General features: G+C 44.2%; 2 protein-coding genes across 4 annotated transcripts; one reads left to right on the top strand and one right to left on the bottom strand.

The window, feature by feature from the left end:
- The first annotated feature begins 1,569 nt into the window (after positions 1-1,569).
- On the top strand, positions 1,570-8,793 carry LOC125518707 (mitogen-activated protein kinase 1). The gene is made up of 6 exons (XM_048683535.2): positions 1,570-1,996; positions 2,084-2,213; positions 5,722-5,859; positions 6,987-7,319; positions 7,518-7,698; positions 8,242-8,793. Exons 1-6 carry the CDS (start codon positions 1,758-1,760, stop codon positions 8,409-8,411), a joined length of 1,191 nt encoding a protein of 396 aa, XP_048539492.2. The 5' UTR covers positions 1,570-1,757; the 3' UTR covers positions 8,412-8,793.
- Positions 8,794-11,025: 2,232 nt separating this feature from the next.
- On the bottom strand, positions 11,026-15,771 carry LOC125531075 (disease resistance protein RGA5). 3 transcript variants are annotated; one of them, XM_087535898.1, is made up of 6 exons: positions 15,607-15,771; positions 15,401-15,490; positions 14,738-14,788; positions 13,698-14,600; positions 11,357-13,340; positions 11,026-11,148 (listed from the first exon to the last, which is right to left on the bottom strand). In XM_087535898.1, exons 4-5 carry the CDS (start codon positions 14,528-14,530, stop codon positions 11,390-11,392), a joined length of 2,784 nt encoding a protein of 927 aa, XP_087392024.1. In that variant the 5' UTR covers positions 14,531-14,600; positions 14,738-14,788; positions 15,401-15,490; positions 15,607-15,771; the 3' UTR covers positions 11,026-11,148; positions 11,357-11,389. The 3 variants fall into 3 exon arrangements, with proteins under 3 accessions (XP_087392024.1, XP_087392025.1, XP_087392027.1); XM_087535899.1 differs by having other exon boundaries at positions 11,362-13,340; XM_087535901.1 differs by having other exon boundaries at positions 14,738-14,785.
- Positions 15,772-20,179: the final 4,408 nt, after the last annotated feature.

Raw genomic sequence — 20,179 nt, 5'->3', positions numbered from 1 at the left:
AATCGGCGAGGAGGTGGCTCGGCTTTTGGCAGCTGAGTTCATCCGTGAAATTTACCACTCCGAGTGGCTCGCCAATGTTGTCATGGTCCCCAAGAAAGACGATTCACTTCGTATGTGCATTGATTTCAAGCATATCAATCGGGCCTGCCCGAAAGATCATTTCCCTCTCCCCCGCATTGACCAGATTGTCGACTCAACTGCGGGATGTGAGCGTTTGTCTTTTCTGGATGCATATTCCGGGTATTATCAGATCTGACTGTATGGACCCGATGAAATGAAAACAACCTTTATCACCCCATTCGGGTGCTTTTGCTATGTTATCATGCCATTCGGTCTTAAGAATGCTGGTGCCACATTCATGAGGATGATTCAGAAGTGCCTGCTCACTCAAATCAGTCGGAACGTGGAAGCATATATGGATGACATCGTGGTTAAGTCGCGTAAAGGTTCCGACCTGCTGACTGACCTCACTGAAATCTTTGCCAACCTGAGGAGATATGATATCAAGCTTAATCCGTCGAAGTGCACATTCGGAGTCCCCGGTGGAAAGTTACTCGGTTTTCTCGTTTCCGAACGAGGGATCGATGCAAACCCAAAGAAAGTTGGTCATGACGCGCCCTGTGCATGTGCATGACGTTCAGAAGGTCACTGGTTGTTTGGCCGCTTTGAGTCGATTTATCTCTTGTCTCGGTGAAAAGGCATTGACTCTTTACCGACTGATGAAGAAATCTGATAAGTTTGAGTGGACTCCTGAAGCTGACGTAGCATTTGCAGAGCTCAAAGCTCTGCTTTCCACCCAGCCAGTGCTCGCTGCCCCAATCAGCAAAGAGTCTTTACTGCTTTATATACGGGGGCGCCGCTAAGGTCTTTAAGCTTGGACACTTGGATACATCCATCTCTTCACTTCGCGAGGTGCTTGCAGACTTGGGTTGAGGTCACCTATGTGCCACATAACTCAAAGATCTGCTTGGCAATAGGGTTGAGGTGCACCTCCATGAAGCCCTTGTCAGCCCTCACCCCACTGGCGATGATTTCACACATCTTGTCAAGCAGGGACGTGGACAAGAAAAGCTGCCATTTCACTGTGTTCCACTCCTAGCCACACTAATAAGTGCCAGGAAACCCGAACCAAAAACAAACCGCGACGCATCCTACCCCTATAAATAGCGTAGGCGCACCCGCCCGCACATGACGTGCCGACAACACTCGACAATGCCTACGCGGCCACGCACGGACACAAGGTGGCAGCACACCAGCCAGCGCCGGCACCGTCGAGAAGGCGCCCTCGACAGCACCACACCCATCATCACACCGGTGGCGATGCGCAGCCCCCAACCACCGCCGCCACCACAACCACATCCATCTCGTGGATTTATACATATCATAACGCACTTAGGGATGGACCCTAGCTTTCTTTTCTAGGGTTATAGGGATGCACAGTGTATATGTAGGTTATGGCCATAGGCAGGCATGATCCTCCATTTTCCCACTTGGAGTAAAAAAGGCACCTTCCCATAGCAGCCGGCCACTCCCACTCGCCACTGGCACGCGCGCTGCCAGCCATCTCCCGTCTCCACGCAGGCCGGCACGGCTGCCCCCATCCCATCCCATCCCCTCCCCAGCCCAGAAACTGAAGGAGAGAGAGGAGAAGGGGAGCTACCACACCACCTAAACAAACAAGAGGCGGAAAGCGACCAAATCTCGGGAGCGAATTCCCCTCCCCTCCCCGCCCCCCCCAGCGCGCGATCCGGGCGGAGATGGACGCCGGCGGGGCGCAGCCGCCGGACTCGGAGATGGCGGAGGCCGGGGCGGCCGCGGCCGCCGCGGCGGCCGCGGCGGGGGCGGCGCCGGGCGGCGCGATGGACAACATCCAGGCCACGCTCACCCACGGCGGGAGGTTCATCCAGTACAACATCTTCGGCAACGTCTTCGAGGTCACCGCCAAGTACAAGCCCCCTATCCTCCCCATCGGCAAGGGCGCCTACGGCATCGTCTGGTACGCCCCCTCCCCCTTTCTTTCCCCTCCATCCCCATCTCCATCTCCGGCTGGCTGACCGACTCACTGACCCCCGGCGCGTGGCAGCTCCGCGCTCAACTCCGAGACGGGGGAGCAGGTGGCCATCAAGAAGATCGCCAACGCCTTCGACAACAAGATCGACGCCAAGCGCACGCTGCGGGAGATCAAGCTGCTCCGCCACATGGACCACGAGAATGTCAGTCCCCGATCCGCCCCTCCCTCCATTTTTTTCCTCTCTCGGAGAATCTCCTTGAATGCTCCTTGTGGTTGTGCTGGTTGGTTGCATTGAATGGAACGGCAGGTGGATGGGTTCGGTTAGGTTTTAGCCACCGCCAAATGATTGGCTTCGCCGACAGCTCCGTGGCCGGCTTTTCCTTCCTCGTTTGCGCGAGACCTTCAGGACTAGTAATCCTAGGCGCGCCTTTAAAGAACCCACCAACCTTTTGGGATGCGATTCATTGTGTTCTTCTTCCTCGGCACACCTGGAGCAGCACCACTTGATGATGCTCTCGCTCCTACTGCTAGATTCTGCTGATGTCAAAAGCTGCCTCAGGACCAATCTATCTGCCTGTGTCCCTTTTGCTGCCTAGCTCCTCCGAATCCAGTGGGTGTGTGGTGGAAGTGATTGCACAGTTCCTAGGCTAGGGGGCTACTACTGTTTGAAAGTTCTTATTAGGATGTTGGACTTGGATCTTTCCATTTCATAGTCCTGTGATAACTAAACTGGGTAAGAGAAATCTGAGTTAGGCATCTTGGGTCTTTTCATGTGCCTTCTTTAAAAGGCTTTGGCGTTCTTCTTGTAATATGAAATGACTCGTGTTTTGGCGCGTATTTGAGGGGGAAAAATGTTTTTTTGGGGAAGATAGCCGTGCTCGCAGTACACTAGAGGTGGATTGTATCTTGACAGCCTTCCTTGGACACCTCAGCATATGCTCTGAGATGTGTGGATTTCAAGTTTAGGTGATGTCAAGTAATCTGCTAGCAGTAAGAGCATGAAGAGAATGGCACCCTTTGGCTTTGTATTCTTTGTTTCATCAAGCATCGTCATTTGCAGATTGCGTATTCTGGTGGAAGGTTTTCAGAGTGACACTGGTTTTGGCTAGTATCCTACGTAAGCTAGGGTTTCAGATTTAATGCTACACCTTAATAGACAAACTTCTTTGGGAGTTTGACCGTCAGACAATTATGACCGTTGGCACTGAAATATCGGATTAGGCAAGGTCTGATTAATAACGGAAATGCTTGTCGACACGTGCTTTGTACACTGTCAGCCGTAAACGTATCACCTGTTGTATCTTCTAGCTACTATAAAGGCAGAATTTTTCCGTTACGAGATCCTGTACTTCGCTTTTTTCTTTTCTTTTGATGGTGCGAACGAGCATTCCTGACAAGAGGTGTATTAGGCGGTGGTTGGTGGCTGGCACAAAAGCTGAAATGGGCAGCGTGGCGGCACCAGTGGGCGGCTCAATAGCTAACTCTTGTGAACGGACAGAGCAACGGCTGCATTACCTCATCTTGGGTTCGCAGGAAGCAAATTGGACTTTTCAGTGGGCTTAAGGCCTGGTAATGGAACCACAGCACAGGAGAAAACATCCTGACCATAAAGGAAAATAATGCACAGGACCACTTACGCCACATATTTGCCTTTATAGTAGTTATGGCAGGTGATACGGTTCCCTGTCAGCTATTTATGTCCAATACATTCCATACTATAACTGTATGATGCTGTCTTATTCATTATTATTCTCCATGTCAACCCCCAAAAAGGATGAGCTACATAATAAAGCCATAAAGATTTGGAGACCCTGTATTCCAATAGCTATATTAGAAGCCATAGTTTATGTAAGGGAAAAGCCTCTTTGTTTGCTGACACGAATTTAGTTCCCCCTCCAGGTCCCAAAAGCACAGAGAATTACATTTGCAAATTTTCGGAAAAAGAAACAGTCTTGTAGATCTACCTGTAGTCCTGTACAAAAGTATGTGTACAAAAATGCATCTATGCACTAGTTTTTGTTAGTACACATATTATCGCACAATGCACATCAAAATTTCCCCTCTATTCTGGAAAATTGCAAATCAGTTCTTTTTTTCACAAGGGAACATGTGCAGCTAGAAATTGCATGTTGTTTACCTCCTAAACCAAGTAACATTCGGCTTAATGCAGCTACTTGGGTGATGCACTTGTTTCATCTATGCTAGCTACCTACTTGTATCTTGTTTGTTGTATTTTATACATACATACCCTGACTCTTGGTTGTACTCGGCATATCCATGCTCGAAGCAGCAATGACTGGTCATATCCACTCTCTAAGCAGTAAGAAGTGGTCAGAACTTCCTATACTGCTCATGTGTCATGTGGGAACATATGCAGCTGGTATAGTGCTGCATTGTGTTCAAGTTAGTTACAAGGGTTTTGAAGATGGTTCACAATGCAACATAAAAACAGAGGCTAACAACAAATAAAAATTGGAAAGCTCCAGAATTGCTCTATTCTGGCTCCCATGCCAAGTATTTATGCCTTCTACTGCTTTAAATTTTGAATGCGTAAAATTTGTGGTATTTGCACTGCTACAAAAGGCAGCCAGAAATGTGCAAGGTTACACCCTTCACTCTTCAAACAAGCAAAATAAATAAATAAATTAGGTTGTCATCATCGGCACCGGCATCTTTGAATTATATTTCATATGATGCTGTGAGAAGTACTACTAGCTGCAGATTCTTAATAATGACTATTCATTTCACTCATTTTCTGGACACCATAATTCTGTTATCTTTTTGGTGAAAAATAATAGAATATTGCTATGATTGTGTTAATAATATGATGCCAATTTACTTCTGTTGTGCTGTTGTTGTAGAATAATATATCTTCAAAAAACATGTTTAACCTAAAAAAGAAGCCAACAACTCATCAAAATGTCACTGGGTGCATCTCAGCTCTAACAAATGTTGGGTTTGTAGTATCCAGAAACGAGTTTGAAATGGAAATGTTAACTTGGTAGAATTTTAGAAGTTTCCACGCAACTTAGTTCAGCTGTAACTGTAGCCAACATAGTTAAGTGAAGTGTATGTGTTCATCAGCTTTCCACGGCTTGTTGATTATTTCAATGCATTCAAGATGAAATATAAAGTTGACTCAAGCCATCGAAAGAACGTACAGATTGTCAGCTGTAACCATAGAAAACATAAGTTATATGAAGTGTATGTGTTCTTAAGCTTTCCATGACCTGTTGACTATTTCAATTCATTCAAGATGCAAGATATGTCAAATATAAAGTTGATATGCATTCAAGATGAAATATAAAGTTGACTCAAGCCATCGAAAGAAAGTACAGATATGTCAAATTGTATTGTCTTGGTGTATGCGTTTTTTGTGCAAGATGTAAAAACTAGACATTATGTAAGGCATGTGGCCCTGTTGCTGCTAACCATAGTTATTGCCTTTTTGGAAGATTTTTTTTTAAGTATGAATTAATGCTACGAAGGGGAGCCTTGGTGCAGTAATAAAGCTGCTGCCTTGTGACCATGAGGTCACGGGTTCAAGTCCTGGAAACAGCCTCTTACAGAAATGTAGGGAAAGGCTGCGCACCATAGACCCAAAGTGGTCGGACCCTGCGCAAGCGGGAGTTACATGCACCGGGCTGCCCTTTTTTTTATGAATTAATGCTACAAAATATGTTTCTTACAAGAGGACATTTCTTATGCAGATTGTTGCAATAAGGGATATTATACCTCCTGCACAAAGGACTGCATTTAATGATGTCTATATTGCATATGAATTGATGGACACCGATCTGCATCAAATTATTCGCTCAAATCAAGCTTTATCGGAGGAGCACTGCCAGGTACTTATTATTTATTTCGATATAGAAGTAAAACCTTCTCATACCCCCTTTGTAGGATAAGTTTGCTTATCTAATTATATTATTGTTTGTCTATAGAAATTCTTTTCTCTAGTATCTCATTTCATCTGATTCCCCGAGTACATTATACTGTCAATTATCTGTTTCATTATTATTTTCTGCCTCAGCTCGTACATACTTCTGTAAGATATTAGTATTCTGGGAGCAGGGAGCTAATGAGTAATAACTAAAGCAAGTCAATTCTTTTTCTGCTCAGCCTGAATCATCTTGCTACTTTGCTAGTCTAGGACTACGTGCCCTAAATAAGTTTGCCTGGTGTATAGTATAAAAATTGACCTTTGTGGTGGAATTATAGGGATATATTTGATAACTGTAGATATATTGGATTAGCACTCTGACATAGGTGAACTGTAATATACTGACATTGAATAAGTACCTTACTGTATTACACCTCTTAGAAAGGATACGGCATATTAGAAACATTCAATGCACCCCTCTGAACATTCGGTCGAACAAAGGGAGCAGTTGAACAAGTTCATCACATATAGTACTCTCTCCGTTCCAAAATAAGTGACTCAAATTTCTACTAACTTTGTACTAAAGCTAGTACAATGTTGAGTCACTTATTTTGGGACGGAGGGAGTACATGCTTAGCGCTGACACATCAGTATACTACTTAATGCTAGCAATTCTTTTTTCTATCCTTTGTCAAACACAGCCATGCATCATTGCTAAGGGATGTTTCCTAAATAGAAGTGCTTTCTATATATCAGAGTGGTCTCTTTTGCTAACAATACCATGCTTGCTGATATAAAATCATGTTCTACTTTCGCAAATACCATCGGATAATCCTTGGTGGAAAAGTTCCATGGAAAAACTGTTTCCTATAAATAATATGCCTGTACTGTCAGTGCATACTTGGGGGTTTCTAGCATAAAGAATTGACGCTAAATCACACGTGAGAAATCAGTGGTTTTCTGGAGTGGTCACGTTTCTCTTCCGTTGATCTTGTTCTTTCTAGTTTCTTTTCAATCCCCAAACTTCTGTCTTGTTCTCAGAAATTGTACTTAATCTGATGTGGATGTTTTGTGTAATTTTTCCTTGTGCAGTATTTCCTTTATCAGATCCTTCGTGGCTTGAAGTATATACATTCAGCAAATGTTCTCCACCGAGACTTGAAGCCTAGCAATCTTCTTTTGAATGCAAACTGTGACCTAAAAATTTGCGATTTTGGGCTTGCTCGTACCACCTCAGAAACTGATTTTATGACCGAGTATGTTGTGACAAGATGGTACAGGGCACCAGAGCTTTTGTTGAACTCCTCCGAATACACTGCAGCAATTGATGTGTGGTCTGTGGGCTGTATATTTATGGAACTGATGGACCGGAAACCTTTGTTTCCAGGAAGAGACCATGTCCATCAGCTACGTCTACTAATGGAGGTTTAGATAGTCCCCTATGAACTTCTTTTATATCGAATTTAAATCATGTTGTGTGGTCCTGTTTTAGCATATCTAGTATGATCATAGTTTTTTTCTCGAAGTAGAGGTATTTAAGCACTTGACTGGTATATATAATAAGTACTTTTCTGGTGCACATTAATTCATTTTCAATTCCCTTGTGGTATTTCCTTGTTGCAGCTCATTGGAACACCAAATGAGGCTGATTTGGATTTTGTAAATGAAAATGCAAGAAGATATATCCGCCAACTTCCCCGTCATGCAAGGCAATCATTATCTGAGAAGTTTCCACATGTTCACCCTTCAGCAATTGACTTGGTTGAAAAGATGCTGACTTTCGATCCTAGACAGAGAATAACAGGCAAGTTCTGGCATGTGTCCTAGTGATTTAACCATCCGCGTCCATCTGCTGGGATTTATTGTTGCTTGACTGACGATCTTATGTTCCAAACAGCAAGATAAAAAGAGCCGTCTTTTTTTTTCGGTGTCATGAATAGTTTAATTTAGAACTTGCTCCATTTGTTAAATATTAGTACCTGGAATCTCATCTGGGTATGCCATCCTAGTGTTTCGTTTTATATATCATTAGCTAACATCACTTCCTCCATTCAAATGGAAAAAAGTAATTAAATTGGGAAGATCACACAGTTAAATATATGGACTATCCGGGCTGGATTTACAGCCCAAGTGGGTAGGAATGTGTCCATACTCTCTGTAGGTATGCAAAGTGCATTAGTTTGAAGTGGGAATGCTAAAGTAATCATTGTTGCCTGTTGGGTGGTGTTGCTATAGTTGACAATCCATAGTTTTGACTGCAAAATATCCGTCTCCAAGATTCATCCTTTACTTTCTTTGGTCAGTTATTGATCGATAGTTACTGATTGTTCCTTTATTTTTTGGTCAGTTGAAGGCGCACTTGCGCATCCTTACTTGGCATCGCTGCATGACATAAGTGATGAGCCAGTCTGCACGATGCCCTTCAGCTTTGACTTCGAGCAGCATGCATTGTCAGAAGAACAAATGAAGGATCTAATCCACCAAGAGGGCATCGCGTTCAACCCTGATTACCAGTAGGTGGAGTTCCTTTGATCGGCTTCATTCATATGGAAAGTTTTCGGTCCTCCTGCCGCCATAAAATGTCGCTAGCTGTAAATAATTGCCTCACCCAGAGAATCAAAAGGAGATGGCGTGTTAAGGGTAGATGACAAGAGCTGTGGTGGTCAAATTTCCGTGTAGCCTATGGATTCTTGTGCTTGTGTATGTTGTTTTATGTGGATTTTTTCCCCTTCTGCTTAAAGATGTTTCAGCATTTTCCGTAAGATGCGATAGTCCGTGAACGATGGCTGCCTAATTTCTGTGGCCGTCATGAGATTTTTACATTGTGGTGGATTATGGATTATGTAATGTTGTCCTGGTTAATGAACTCCGACTGACTGATTGGAATATTGTGTTTGAATGCGGACTGACCGTGATTTAGTGGTTGCTGTTTGAAGTTGTAGCCCTATTTAAGAGTTGTCACCCTATTCTCTGGGTTTACAAGGCTCTTGTGCATTTCTAGATCACCAGTTTGATTGAAATATGTATTATGTCACAAAAAATAAGTATCTGGGATGTGCCTAATGAAAAGACGAGAGAGGGAAAGCAGGCGAGTTATATGGTTGGCTGCTGTGGGCGCCAAGGTTTTTGCAATACAGCATTGCTGTAGATTTCTTATGTTTTAGTCAGTAGTTATGCAGCAGTTATTTCCAGCAGAATCTCTCAACAATATTAGTATGAACCTCTCAACAATATTAGATGACAAGAGCTGTGGTGGTCAAATTTCCGCGTAGCATATGGATTCTTGTGCTTGTGTTTGTTGTTTTATGTGGATTTTTTTCCTTCTGCTTAAAGATGTTTCAGCATTTTCCGTAAGATGCGATAGTCCGTGAACAATATTAGTATGAACCTCTCAACAATACTAGACCAATTGTGGTAATCATCCACCATCGCCACAAACCTAATCGCATTTGCTTGTAACAAGCCAAGGCAATCGTCTGTGAAAAGAATATACGAGGAAGCGAAAGCAGTCTGGAGCAGTTCTCAATCTCATTCCTTGGAGAGGATTTGGTTGTCTATTTCTCTGTAGATTTCCAGCATGGGGAATCCTGTTAGCAACCCACTACTCGGCTCACTCAATCATACCATTAGATTGGCTGTCAGTTGCAGATAATCAATTTTGCTAGTCCAATTGACAATCTACCATTGAATTGATTTCGTTAGTCCAAAAGAAAATATGTTCCAATTATGCGGAACAGGAGCAAGTGGGCGGCGGTTGGTTGTTGTGGGTTTTTTTTTCATACAAAATGCTATAAATTTTCTTATGTTTAATGTAGCCATCAGTTTTGCACTTGTGTATGTAACCTTGAGGCATGAAGATCAATAGTGAGTGGTATGGTATGCACCATCGCTATAAACATCTGAGCGTTTGTGGCTCTATCTCTCACGAGCTTGATAGCAGGAGTTGCAGCAAGAAGAGAAAGCTTAACGAACAGGATGAAGCAAATCTGGAGCAACTGCCTTTCATTGACTGAATAAGCAAGTGCCAAACAAAGCAAAACAAGGCTGACTAAGTTCAATCAACTCTTAATTAATAAGCCAGTAAAAACAAAACGATGCTGTATGTGAACAATCAAATGCACGTAGAGGCAGTAGTGCTACAAATAGTGCCAACTGAATGTAGCCTTTTATTGTACGAGTCTTGACTGAATAATAAAGGAAAGGAGGTGCTGCGTTTCTGAAAACAAACGCAGGAGAAATAAATAGTTCATCATGAAAGCAAACAGCCGCAGATGGGAATGCATCGGCCCTCACAACCAACGTTCCCATCACGCGACTTGCACATGCATCTTTCCTCAAAGTCTTCAGGAAAGATGCTTAGATATAACAAACATGTCTTCAAATGTGATGGTTGGCTGTTGTGTGCTTTTTTGCATACAAAATGCTAATATAAATTTTCTGTATGTAACCTTGAGGCATGAAGTTGTGGCTCTTTCTCTCACGAGCTCGAAAACAGGAGTTGCAGCAAGAAGAGGTAAATCTGGAGCTACAATTGCCTTTCGTTGTTGTACGGGTACGAGTCTTGACTGAATAAGTGCCAAGCAAGCAAAACAAGCCAGCAGGAGTTCAATCAACTCTTAATTAATATAAGCCAGTAAAACATAACAATGTTGTATGTGAACAATCAAATACACGTAGAGGCATTACTGCTACAAATAGTGCCAACTGAATGCAAACTTTTATTGTACAGAGTCTTGACTTAATAAAGGAAATGAGGTGCTGCGTTTCTGAAAGCAAATGCAGGAGAAATAAATAGTTCATCATGAACAATCATGTGAAAGGGCAGAATCTGAGCATACGTTGGAGGGAATGAGCCTTGGTTTATTGGGAGTTGCGGCGGTACAGTGAATTGTTGGTGACTTGGACGGCACAGTGAATTGTTGGTGACTGCGACGGCACAGTGAATTGTTTGTGGCCTATCAAAATGTTGGAACAGCATCCACGGCATCAACTGATGGAATTACTAGTACCTGACTCGAGGATCTTGTTGAAGCCCTGAAATTGGGGAAGTAAGAGGGATAAATTAAACAATGTGGTAATGAGCATATTCAGGAAAAGACAATTCATGGTTGCTCAGATGAGAATACCATACCTTACTGGCGGCAAAGGCATGTCAGCACTCAACAGTCAAGGATGTGAATGGTGGGACGTTTTGGATGGGCTTCTGCTGCGCGCCTCAGCCAAGCCTTGGCTGTCTTCATCTCTTCATCGCTTCCTGCAGTGGCACAGTGAATTGTTTGTTACCTATCGGAATATGTTGAAGCAATGTCCATGGCAACTGATGGAAGTAGTACTGTACTAGTGCCTGACTCCAGGATTTCACTGGAGGTCTGAAATTGGGAAAGTAATAGGGATAAATCAAACAATATGGTAGTAGTGAGCTTATTCAGGAATAGATAATTGCTTAGATGAGGAGACCGTACCTTACCGGCAGCAGAGGCATGTCGCACTCATGTCTAATAGATTTTCATGGTGGGACGTTTTGGATGGGCTTCTGCTGCGTGCTTCAGCCAAGCCCTGGGTGTCTCCTCCCCGTCATTGCTGGAATTATCACGCTGCAGAAAAACCACGACACGCTCGAGAGAAGGGAGGTGCTCTATGCTGCAGTCAACCTCACCACTCGCGATCGACAGTGCGGAGACCCTGAACTCAAGGTGTTGAACCCTTGGCATAGCTCCAGGTGGAAAAAGGCACGGCGAAGTCAGAAACCCTCTGAACATGCAGCATCTCGCAGATGGGAATGCATCGGCCCTCACAACCAACCTTCCCATCACGCGTCTTGCACGCAGCCCCAGAAACCGAAGAGCAGGCATCATCCCAATGATCTGAAGGTCATCCCCTTGCAGTTCTTTCACAAATATTTCCAGGGTGGAGATGCGGGGAAGCGACGTTGAGTCAATCCACTTTGGAAGTCGCGAGAACCACGCAGGAAAAACTCGCCAGCCCCATGAATCAAAACTACGGAGGTTTGGAGGGGGCACCCAGCTTTCACACATGCGATCTATCAATCTGCCACCATCATCAATATGCAGATTTTGCAATTTGTGCAGGTTGCCTAGAGACTTGATTAATATATCAATCAGATCCTCGTCCATGTTATAACAGTTAATACTGAGTGTCCTAATCTCTGTCAGATGGCTCAGCTCTTTCACAATATGTGGAGATGAGGATAAGCCTACTTCATTCAGTACTTCGAGGGACTTCAACTTCCCCATTTCTTTTGGTAGCATCAAGTCCCAGTCGACACATAGGCATATCAAATTTGTGAGCTGAACAACACTTGCAGGTAATTCTTCTATACTAGTGTCTCTTACATCCAGTGTCTGCAAAAGCTGTAACTTGCCTATGTCCGTTGGGAGTTCATCAACATCTGCATTCCTTAGCCCAAGGTACCTTAGGTGAATTAAATTCCCTACATACTTGAGCCTGATACCAGACCTACTTTTATGGCTGCCACAATTTCCAAGATCCAGCACACGCAAAAATTGGAAGCTTGAGAGAGATGGCAACCAATCACAAGTAACAGGAGAAAAAACAGCAAAGGTCCTCACTTTTGACAGGCTAGTGCTGTCAATCTGATGGTTCTGAACCTTTGCCTTGATATTATGAAGTGATAACCTGCGAAATTTTCTTTGCGGATTAGGTGCATTCCACTCCGCATTATCCAATATGGATATAAAATTATCCTCACTTGACAGCGAGCATATAAGGTCAAGCACCATATCATGTATACGGCAAGTTACTACTGTTCCTTCACAATTGGTTTCCGCTGGCTGGATCAAGCTCCTGTTCATAAGCTCGTTGAAGTAGCTCTTTCCGATCTCAAACAGCCTGGTTTCATCTTTGTCACATTGGATAAACCCTTCAGCAAGCCACCTCCATATCAGCAAATCTCTGTTAATCTCAAAGTCTTCAGGAAAGATGCTTAGGTATAACAAACAAGCCTTCAGATGCGAAGGCAAATCATAATAGCTGAGTGATAATATCCTCTTCATGTCCTTCACAATACCACCTTCTGTAACTCCACGGCCCATCGAACTGTGCACATGCATCCATTCTTCTTTCTGCTTTATCCTTTGGTTACTGACTAGAAGGCTAGCTATTGTAATGATGGCTAATGGTACACCACCACATTTCTTCAATATATCTGTCGATACTACCCGCAAATCTTCGGGACATTTCTCCTCGCTTTGAAATACTCTTCTATGGAAGAGTATCCGCGAGTCTTCATCAGAAAGAGGTTTCATTTTGTGAATCATGTCATCACTAGAAGAGAGACATGCTTCAGACACGCTCACATTGCGGGTTGTTGTGATTACCCGACTATGGAGGTTGTTTTTATACAAAGCACAATTTATAAATCTCCATATTTCTTCTTCCCATATATCATCAATTACGATGAGGTACCTATGCCAATAATATTGATAGCATTAGTTGTCAAGTCATCTACATACAACTGAATTTTGTAACAAGGATAAACTATAAGGTACTAAAGCAAACCACAGGATTATATAACCACTAAGGATATGCATGCAAAAATATTAAGAAATGCAACAGAAATTGCTTAAAAGTATACAGGACTGACAAAAATAAGGCAACTGTGCAAAAAAGAAAGAAACCGAATTTGCTTAAAAAGAAATGGAATACTACAGATATAAAAGTATAACAAATAAGGAATGAAGATATGAAACTCAGTATACATCTCACTACTTCACACATTTCCGAAATGTATACAAAAGGACACAAGCACTACGTGATGAATACCTCTTATCCACAAGGTAATCACTGATTTGCTTGATGAGTAGATTTTCATCCTGTGTTGTATTATGAATGTCACTGAACTTTTCATTGTCAAGTTCATAGAGTAAGTCCTTGAAAACTTTTTTGATATCTGGGTTCTGACCCACTGGGACAAAAGCCACACGATCAAATTGGGCTTTGATCTTCTCATAGACTGCTTTGGTGAGTGTTGTCTTGCCTAGCCCACCAACACCAACAATAGAGATGGTCTTCAATTGCTCCTTGGAACTCCCGTCCTCACAAATCAGTGTTTTGATAAGCTCATCCCTTGTGCAGTCAACGCCAACAAGCTCCCCTACATCTTTGTGCAGAGCCAACACACGAGGGTCAATGGTAGCACCATTGCTAGTGCTACGCATGTCAAGCTCATACTTTTTACGCAGCCCCACCAACTCCGTGGCAAGGTCCTCAGCTTCTTTGATGGCACTAGAGATTTGATGAAGTGCTTTGCCATTACCAAACAATTTGGTGGTCTTCTTGAGGAACTTCTTGACACGATTCCTCATGTTCGTTGGCTTGCTGCTTGGACCCTCATCCACACGCACCACAAAGTCATCAACAGCGTCTTCCATGTCGCAAGAGAGGTCTCTCACCTTGCCAGCCCAAATCCGGACCGGCTCCTGGAGCTGATCCAGTGGCACCTTGCCAACCTCACGAAGTACGGCGTGGATCATCTCCAGTTCTGTACGAAGTGATTGTACACCTTTCTTTACTCGCTTCTCCAGGTTGTATTCTCCGGCGAGCAGCTCACCGAGCTTACGGAGGACAGGGCTCAACGCCCCAGCAGCGGCCTCCATACCTCGATATTTTATTTGTCTTTGCTCTCTGATCTGCACACCGCTATAGCATTGTCCTTGGGTCGAAATTCTGTAATGCAAACATGATGGTTTTCAAAAGACAGAATGAGCAAAACCTGAACCTGATTGGTTGGTGAAAGTGACTGTAAACATAGCGCATATGCATTGTTTCTTTCCAGCGCAGAAGCAGAAGCAGAAGATGGGTACCTTGAATAGCAGCTCCTTCAAATCCAATTTGCAGCAACCCAAGATGAACTACTGGAGAATATAGATCCAATTATGCAAATAATACATTCATGTCAGAATCAGCAAAAAATCATACTAACTGTTTTCAGAGAACCACCGGATGAGCAAAAGATAGACATTTGTGTTTTGTGAAAGTAACAGCTCGTGGTACTACTAATTTGTTTGGAAAAGCATGATCTGATTTTGTTTGGAAAAACTAGATATAGTACTAATTGTTTTCAGATACTAATTTGTTCGGTAAAGCATGATCTGATTTTGTTTGGAAAAGCTGAACAGAGTGAAAAGAAAAAATGCAGCACCCCTCAGAACATGGATAGATATACTAAGCTCTGGCCACTGACCATTTTTTTCTCTTTGCTTTATTTTATCTTATTCCTTTTTCTTTTTCCTAATGTACATATTTAAACACTTTTACTGTAATATAATTATACAGTAAAAGAAATACTAGTAGCAAACAAGAGATTAATAAGGAGGGGAGAAACAGATGGAGCAAGATCTGACCCTCCCCTTGCTCTGGATCTACACGCACGGCCGTAGTGGGAACACAATCGTTTCCACTTCTCAGGATGAGCAAAATCTGAACTTGTGACAGAGGGCAAAATAAAAATAGAAAAAGGGCATCACCTGGCTTGGCTCAATCGAAGAAGAGCATCCTGAAGAACACCGAACAGCAACTCTTCGCCTCTGCTGAGCGAACGTTGAACAGATCGAGCTCTGCAACATGAAAACCACAAAGAATGAAAAAGAGGAGAGAGCTGTACGCTAACTAGATCGAAGGAAATGTATGGAACAGAGGAGGAAGGGGAGGAGACGAGTCGAAGGAAGAATACCTTGGACGCCGTCGCCGTCGCAGATTGGGGGGAGACCCACTGTAGTGTAGTCGCCGCAGAGAACAACGAGAGACCAAGGAAAGAAGCAGCAGCAAGTAGCACTAGCAGTGTGGATACGACCGGCCGGAGTGATTTGTGGTCGTCTCGTCTGTGTGTCCGTAAGGTTTGCGTTCATTCAACACACTGAGGCCAACTCCACCGCGCGACCCTATCCTATCCGCCCTCGTTCGTTTGGGATAAAACGAACGAACAGCGCGGCCCAGCGCACGGCCTTAAACGGACAAATGTCCGGATTTCGTCCGTTTTCGACCCATCCTCAGCCCAAACTTGTGCTCGGTTTTGGGTGAAACGAACGCGCGCGGATGGCCTGGACGCACGCCCTTGTCCCCCCGTGGGCCGCCTGTCGGGGACACTAGCAGTCCCTCCGCTCCCAACGCTTCCACCCTCTCTCTCCCGCCCCGCCCCGTCGCCGGCGCCGCCGCTATTCTCCGGCCGCCTCCTCACCGCGCAGCCCCCGGCCGTCCCTACCATACCACGTCTCGACATGGCCGCCACCACGCCCGCGCCTTGGCTGTAGTTTTGGCCATCGATCGGAGGTTTGGCCGTCGCCGTCTTTGCTGGTCGCAGAGGGGACAGGACCGTCGACGACGCACCACGGCGTCCTCGGCAGCTTCCGACGAGAGCTCCACAGCGGCCAGTAGCCGGCCGGCAACCACCCCTGCTGCGTCGAGGTGATCATCGCGGCCTCTTCGCCACCACGCCCGCAAGGTATTCGGCATTTTGCCCACAAAGGTATGGACAGTGGAGACGAGTTTTTCTTCCGTCACTTCCTTTGTTCATCGGACGATTCGTCGTCGGATGATGAAGATATTGTGGTGGCTGCACTGGTCGTTCACGACCACATTCAACGGCAGCTTCCTCGGTACAGGGGGTCACTCCCTGGCCGTGCTCCCAACCTGAACCGCAACAGGGAGAGAGGTCACGTCCTGCTCTATGCTGATTACTTTGTCAACACCCCTCTCTTCAAGCCGGATAAATTCCGTCGCCGTTTTCGAATGGCTAGGCATGTGTTCAATCGTATCCGAGAGGGAGTGGTTGCTCATGACCCATACTTCGAGTGCAAGACGGATGCCCTTGGCAAGCTTGGATTCTCCTCTTACCAGAAATGCACCGCGGCCATCCGCATGCTTGCATATAGAATTCCAGACGATCTGTGGATGAGTATGTGCGTATGAGTGAGACAACATGTCTGATGTCAATGTACAAGTTTTGCCAGGCTGTGATCGAGGTGTTTGGCCTAGAGTACTTGAGGCAGCCAACTGCCGCTGATACAGAGAGATTGTTGACGACCAACACAGCTAGAGGCTTTCCAGGCATGCTTGGCAGCATAGATTGTATGCACTGGGAGTGGAAGAACTGTCCATTTGCTTGGCAGGGCCAGTACAAAGGGCATGTCAAGGCGTGCACTGTCATATTAGAAGCGGTGGCATCACAGGATCTTTGGATATAGCATTCTTTCTTTGGCATGGCAGGTTCTCACAATGATATCAACGTGCTGTAGCGTTCTCCAGTCTTCGCAAGGCTTGCAGAAGGCCACTCCCCACCTGTCAACTTTGAGATCAACGGCCACCATTACAACAAGGGATACTATCTAGCAGATGGTATATATCCTCAGTGGTCAACTTTTGTGAAGACAATCTCGAAACCCCAAGGTGAGAAGAGAAAGAGATTTGCCCAAATGCAAAAGAGTGTTAGAAAGGATGTGGAACGTGCTTTTGGTGTGCTTCAATCCCGGTGGGGTATCGTTCCAAACCCTGCACTGTCATGGGATGAAAGGAAGCTTTGGGAGGTGATGACTGCTTGTGTGATCATGCACAACATGATCGTCGAGAACGAGGGTGATGAGAGTATCTTCGACCAAGGATTTGACTATCAAGGTGGAAATATTGAGCCCCTGCATCAAAACCCGGCCACATTTGAACAGTTTGTCCAATTCCATCATGAGATGCGTGATTGACACACTCATTTGAATCTTTAAAATGATTTGGTTGAGCACATGTGGAATCACATTGGCAACCAATAGATGTATTGGTCCATTTTATATTTAGTCAAGACAATTTTGATTTGGTTGTAAAACTATTTTATTAAAGACAATTTCAATTGGATTGTAAAATTATTTTAATTTTCAGACAAATATTTGGGTTGGAAACTAGTTTTGATGAAAATTTGGACATTTTTGGCCCTGGCGGACAGAATGGGGTAAAAGGATACGTCCGCGTGCTGAATGCACGGCCATCGCAGGACACGTTCGGACACGACTTCAAATCCATACTCAAACGGACAAAATCCGAATAAAACGGACATTCGTTTGCAGTCGCACGGTAGAGTTGGCCTGATCTACTCGTGGTGATTTCAAACACACATGGATGCATGCACGTGATGCCATACACGCCGATGCATGCACCGAGTCAAAAGTTGTACAGCCCATCACGTGCACGTACGTGGTTAGGCGTGTACGGCACGTGACGCCGTCATCCAATGCGTGCACCGTGTCGGCCGGGACTAAGTATATACGTACATTTTTTACTCTAGAGTACTTGTCTGGGTGTGTGGGCGGTGGTGTATAGGCGCTATGTGTGCGTTGCTCCCGAAAGGTTCATGGGAATAAAGAATCTAGTACGGCTGGTCATAGTGGGGAGTAATTTAGACTAGTAACATGCATATGTTATTAATCTATATTATTATTTTTATAGTGGGTAATAACATATGTGTAGTATCATGCATTATCTTATTTATTACTTTATAGACTCATTTTGCATTGGGAACCGCTATGTGATGATAACACATTATATTACTCTATTTATCTCTCTTTTCATTAATTATCTGAGACATCATCTTTTTTGCTTATGTGACATGTATGTTACTATCTATGTTACTTCCACTATGACCAGCCTACTAGTAACGTGCAAGCGGGCGTTGGGGCTTGCATGTAGCGCTTGTCCGCACGCCTAAGTGCATGATGCTTGCCTTAACCCATGGATTAGAGCACTACTTTTGAGTTTATAGTCCGATTCACTATGCATCACCCGTCACTAGGCATTAGTTAACCTGTAAATCAGTCCGCTAGCGACTCAGTTGGTCGGCGGTAAGAACGGATCTGGTCGCATCATCGATCTATGTAACGTGATTGCATATGCATAAACTACTCCGGATTAGCGTACACAAGTACGAAATGTGATACAATATAGGAAAAGAGAGATGCATTGTTCTTATCAAGAGAGAAAGAGAGAGAGGGAGGGAGGAGGAGAGAGAGACATGCCCTGTTTAATCAAGAGACAAATTCTATTCTAGAGTAAGCTATGCTCTGTCTGACGAATCCAATGCATTTGCTTTTGTGAAACCACTACGCCAGGAAACCCCTTCGTATTTGTTACCATTGAAAGACACTAACACCCTGTTGCTGCTACTCCCTCTGTAACTTTTAAAAGACGTTTTTAGAGTCTATAGCAGTGTCTAAAAACGTCTTATAAAAAGTTATAGAGGGAGTGCTATACCATTGACGAGCAGCGAACACCTCATCAATATGTGACTGGATGCATCTCAGCTCTAGCAAATGTTGGGTTTGTAGTGTCCAAAAACAAGTCTGCCACTTGGTACAAGTTTCGATGCAACTTAGTTCAGCTGTAACCGATAGCCAACATAAGTTAAGTGTATGTGTTTCTCAGCTTTCCACAACTTGTTGATTATTTCAATGCATTCAAGATGAAACATAAAGTGGACTCGAGGCATCGAAAAATCATACATATATGTCAGCTGTAACAATAGCAAACATAAGTTAAATGAAATGTATGTGATCTTCAGCTTTCTATGACCTGTCCAAATCATTCAAGATGAAAGATAAAGCTGACTCAAGCCATGGAAAGAACATACAGATATATCAAATTGATTTTTTAATGATATATACATTATGTAAAACCCATGAATGATGCAGATATCGATGCGTTGGAGGTCAGGGTGCTCAATAATTTTTGTGCGGATCTTGTATCATCCATTCCTGGGTCAGAGGAAGAGGATGACACTCTTGAGGCTGCGGTAGTTCGATCCACTGAGCCCGGTTGTGAGGACCGGGTGGAGGATCAAAACAAACCTAAACGCAAGTGGAAGCGGAAGATCTACCCTGCTTCAGCGGTGCGTAGGAGTGCTAGGATCCGTACTACTAAAAAAATTCATGATGAAATATGAAAGGAATCTTTTGGAATAGCAGAGGTCTGAAAGACTTGGCTAAAAGAAGGTTTCTTGCAGATGCGTCTATCGAGCATAGATTGGATTTTATTGCTCTCTCGAAAACTGCTAGAGATAATTTTTCGCCCCAGTTTCTCAGTACTTTATCGGGAGGTGTCGATTTCGATTGGCACTGCCTGCCTCCGAGAGAAAGATCGGGTGGGATCTTACTAGGAGTGAGATGCGATTCGCTGAAAGTCCAAAGTGTAGTGATAGGAGATTTCGCAGTTAAGTTTCGGGTTAGGTCGAAAGCTGATGGGTTTAATTGGGCTCTGGTGGCGGTTTATGGTGC

Source organism: Triticum urartu, chromosome 7A, assembly GCF_056163025.1.
Source record: "Triticum urartu cultivar PI428250 chromosome 7A, HENAU_Tu73, whole genome shotgun sequence".
Taxonomy (NCBI): Eukaryota; Viridiplantae; Streptophyta; class Magnoliopsida; order Poales; family Poaceae; genus Triticum; species Triticum urartu.
The sequence above is the reverse complement of the archived record's forward strand: the minus strand, read 5'-3'. Positions and strand labels throughout refer to the sequence as shown.